The 3028-nt window shown below is 35.3% G+C and overlaps 1 protein-coding gene across 1 annotated transcript in view; it reads right to left on the reverse strand.

The window, feature by feature from the left end:
• Positions 1-3028, reverse strand: part of LOC106475654 — a 17619-nt gene that overhangs the window by 10088 nt on the left and 4503 nt on the right. Inside the window, exon 4 of the mRNA XM_013936334.2 lies at positions 1459-1657. Coding sequence (XP_013791788.2) covers positions 1459-1657 — 199 coding nt within the window. The remainder of the gene's footprint in view (positions 1-1458; positions 1658-3028) is intronic.

Raw genomic sequence — 3028 nt, forward strand, 5'->3', positions numbered from 1 at the left:
CACTGCTCCAGATCTTCCCTCATGAAATTATTTATACTCGGCAACATCACTGCTCCAGATCTTCCCTTATGAAATTCTCCATACTTGGCCACATCACTACTCCAGATTTTCCCTCATTAAATTCTCCATACATAGCCACATCACTGCTCCAGATCTTCCCTTATGAATTTCTCCATACTTGGCCACATCACTGCTCCAGATCTTCCCTCATTAAATTCTCCATACTTGGCCACATCACTACTTCCAGCAGTTTGGGTTTACAGGTCAAGTCATAGTAATTAAGAACACAGTGAACGCCAGTTTACATTCTTATTGAAAACGGTTGGCTGGAGCTCGGAACTCAAAGCTAAGCCTCATCTTCTTCATCACCTGGTGGAGTATTCTACGGTTACATTAATGACAATTCGTGTTCTTCTTCAGTTGATGATCTAGTAATTACCTTTTCCGAAAGGTCCAAGAATCAATCCTATGATATGCCGCTGAGCACATTCCGGTTACCTTAAAAACGTGAAGATCAATCCTGCTATTCGAGTAAGAGTAGGCTGCTTGTAGGCGGCGGGTGATGCCGACCTGGTTGCCTTCCTACTAAGTTAGCTGAAAGTTAGGTTGGGACATTTCCGAACTTTGGAATCTCCAACTATTTATCCAATCTAATTTAATAGTACTCCCACGACAAAGATGATTAGGGCTCAGAATCCTTGAATAATGGTGGCTACTCGCCATGTAAATCCGGAAACTAACCAGGTGGGAGACGATTCTGATAAGGATCATCAGAACACTATTGTAACATTGCTCAACACTGTCAACAATGATTAGTAACATTAGAACACTATTGTAAAACTGTCAACAATTATAAGGATCATCAGAACATTATTGTAACATCGTCCAACACTGTCAACAATGATTAGTAGCATTAGAACACTATTTTAAAACTGTCAACAATTATAAGGAACATTAGAACGTTATTGTAACATCGTCCAACACTGTCAACAATGATTAGTAACATTAGAACACTGTTCTAAAACTGTCAACAATTATAAGGATCATCAGAACACTATTGTAACATCGTCCAACACTGTCAACAATGATTAGTAGCATTAGAACACTATTTTAAAACTGTCAACAATTATAAGGATCATCAGAACACTATTTTAAAACTGTCAACAATTATAAGGAACATTAGAACAATGATAAGAAACATTAGAAGATTGGAGTTGAGCGTCGAAAGCTAGCGAAACATTTCAGACAAACATTATAGTCCAGCCCAGCTGACGCTCTTGGAGAGTGACTTGTACCATGTAAGTGTTATCTGTACACATTTATGACCTGAAATCCGTAATGGACAAATTAACAGGAACGTTAGAGAAACAAAATACTTGTAGTTAAGTAGGATTTCTATCACTGCTACTAACACTAGAGAAAACAGCCTAAAGAGATAAAAGAAAAAAAAAAACTTGCTTAGTGGCAGCTTGGACTTGAGCATATCCAGGGCAACAATGTTTATTATCATCACCCAACAAGGACATTCTAATAGGTCAGTAGAATCTTTAACAAAGCTCACTGCAGATATACACTGGCTTTCTAACTTTCTCCGGTCAGGATAACCTCTTCTGAGTTCTCTGCTTACATTCTGTTGGAACTTTTTCATATCAAATAACTGTAGAAATAAGACAATAAAACAAACTTAAAATAACACCTTTTAACAATAACTAGAAAACAGATTATATCTATGGAAAGTTCATTCATTCATTATTACGGTTAAAAAAAGAAAACACTGGTATGTAATGATTGTTTCGTGTGTTTTTTTTTTCTTCCCAGTTTTTCACTTGTTTGTTAGTTGACAATACATTTTAGCCTTCACGTTTCAGGTCTCCACCTTCTGAAGGGACTATTAATTTGTTTGTATATTATTTTACAGAGAAAGGATAGCAATAAAAACGTTTTGTGAGAGGTTAACATTTACATTTATGCAGTGCCTTAACCAGGAAGAATTATCGAGGGGGTGCAAATGGGTAATAAGGGACCACTTAGTCCTTGAAGGCTGTCCTTACACACCTACTCTTGAGGAAAAATCACCGAATTTCTATAAGACTCTTGCAAAGGTGCCATCCTCCACTACTGCTTTTATAAGATTATGACCCTGTAATATGATATGTACCTTATTACAAGCCAGCGAAGAATGATTATAATTATATTAGTATTAGGCCTAATACTAATGTCCTTTAACAAATATAATTACTACTCTGTTATGGTGTGTACCCTATTAGAAGTCAGCGAAGAATGATTATAATTATATTAGTATTAGGCCTAATACTAATGTCCTTTGACAAATATAATTATTACCCTGTTATGGTGGTACCCTATTAGAAGTCAGCGAAGAATGATTATAATTATATTAGTATAGGCCTAATGCCCTTTGACAAATATAATTATTACCCTTTTATGGTGTACCTTATTACAAGCCACGAAAAATGATTATAATTATATTAGTATTAGGCCTAATACTAATGTCCTTTGACAAATATAATTATTACTCTGTTGTTTAAAAAATTCAAAACTAGATTCTAGTCACTGTCTTTTTAAAATAATAAACTCGTGTCGTTTCGCATCATTATTTTCAAAATATATCATAAAGAAATCAAAAACTTTCATCCTATCGATCCCCGGGATAATCTGTTAAACTCCAATAAGCTTTTCCCTTTTTTTCCTCAAGAGATCTTAACCCTTCCATCCTGAAATCATTCTAGTGGCTCTCAACTGAAGCTTTTCCAAAACCATACACAGTATTTTTAGATCTATGGGTGCGCTGAAACTCTAGTATGTTTGAAAATAAACACTATACTTCGTATGCTCACATACTGCACTATAAGTGCTGATTTTCACAACCGGTATCACATTTCTTCAAGAAAACCAACAACTAAAGACAAATATGTTGCCTTACTGTACTCCACCACATGTTGCCGATAGTCATGTTGAAAGTAAAATTTTTAGTTCAATGGAGTCTGGAATAATCTAGTATTTTACTTTC

Source organism: Limulus polyphemus, unplaced genomic scaffold, assembly GCF_000517525.1.
Source record: "Limulus polyphemus unplaced genomic scaffold, Limulus_polyphemus-2.1.2 Scaffold8936, whole genome shotgun sequence".
In the NCBI taxonomy this organism is placed as follows: domain Eukaryota; kingdom Metazoa; phylum Arthropoda; class Merostomata; order Xiphosura; family Limulidae; genus Limulus; species Limulus polyphemus.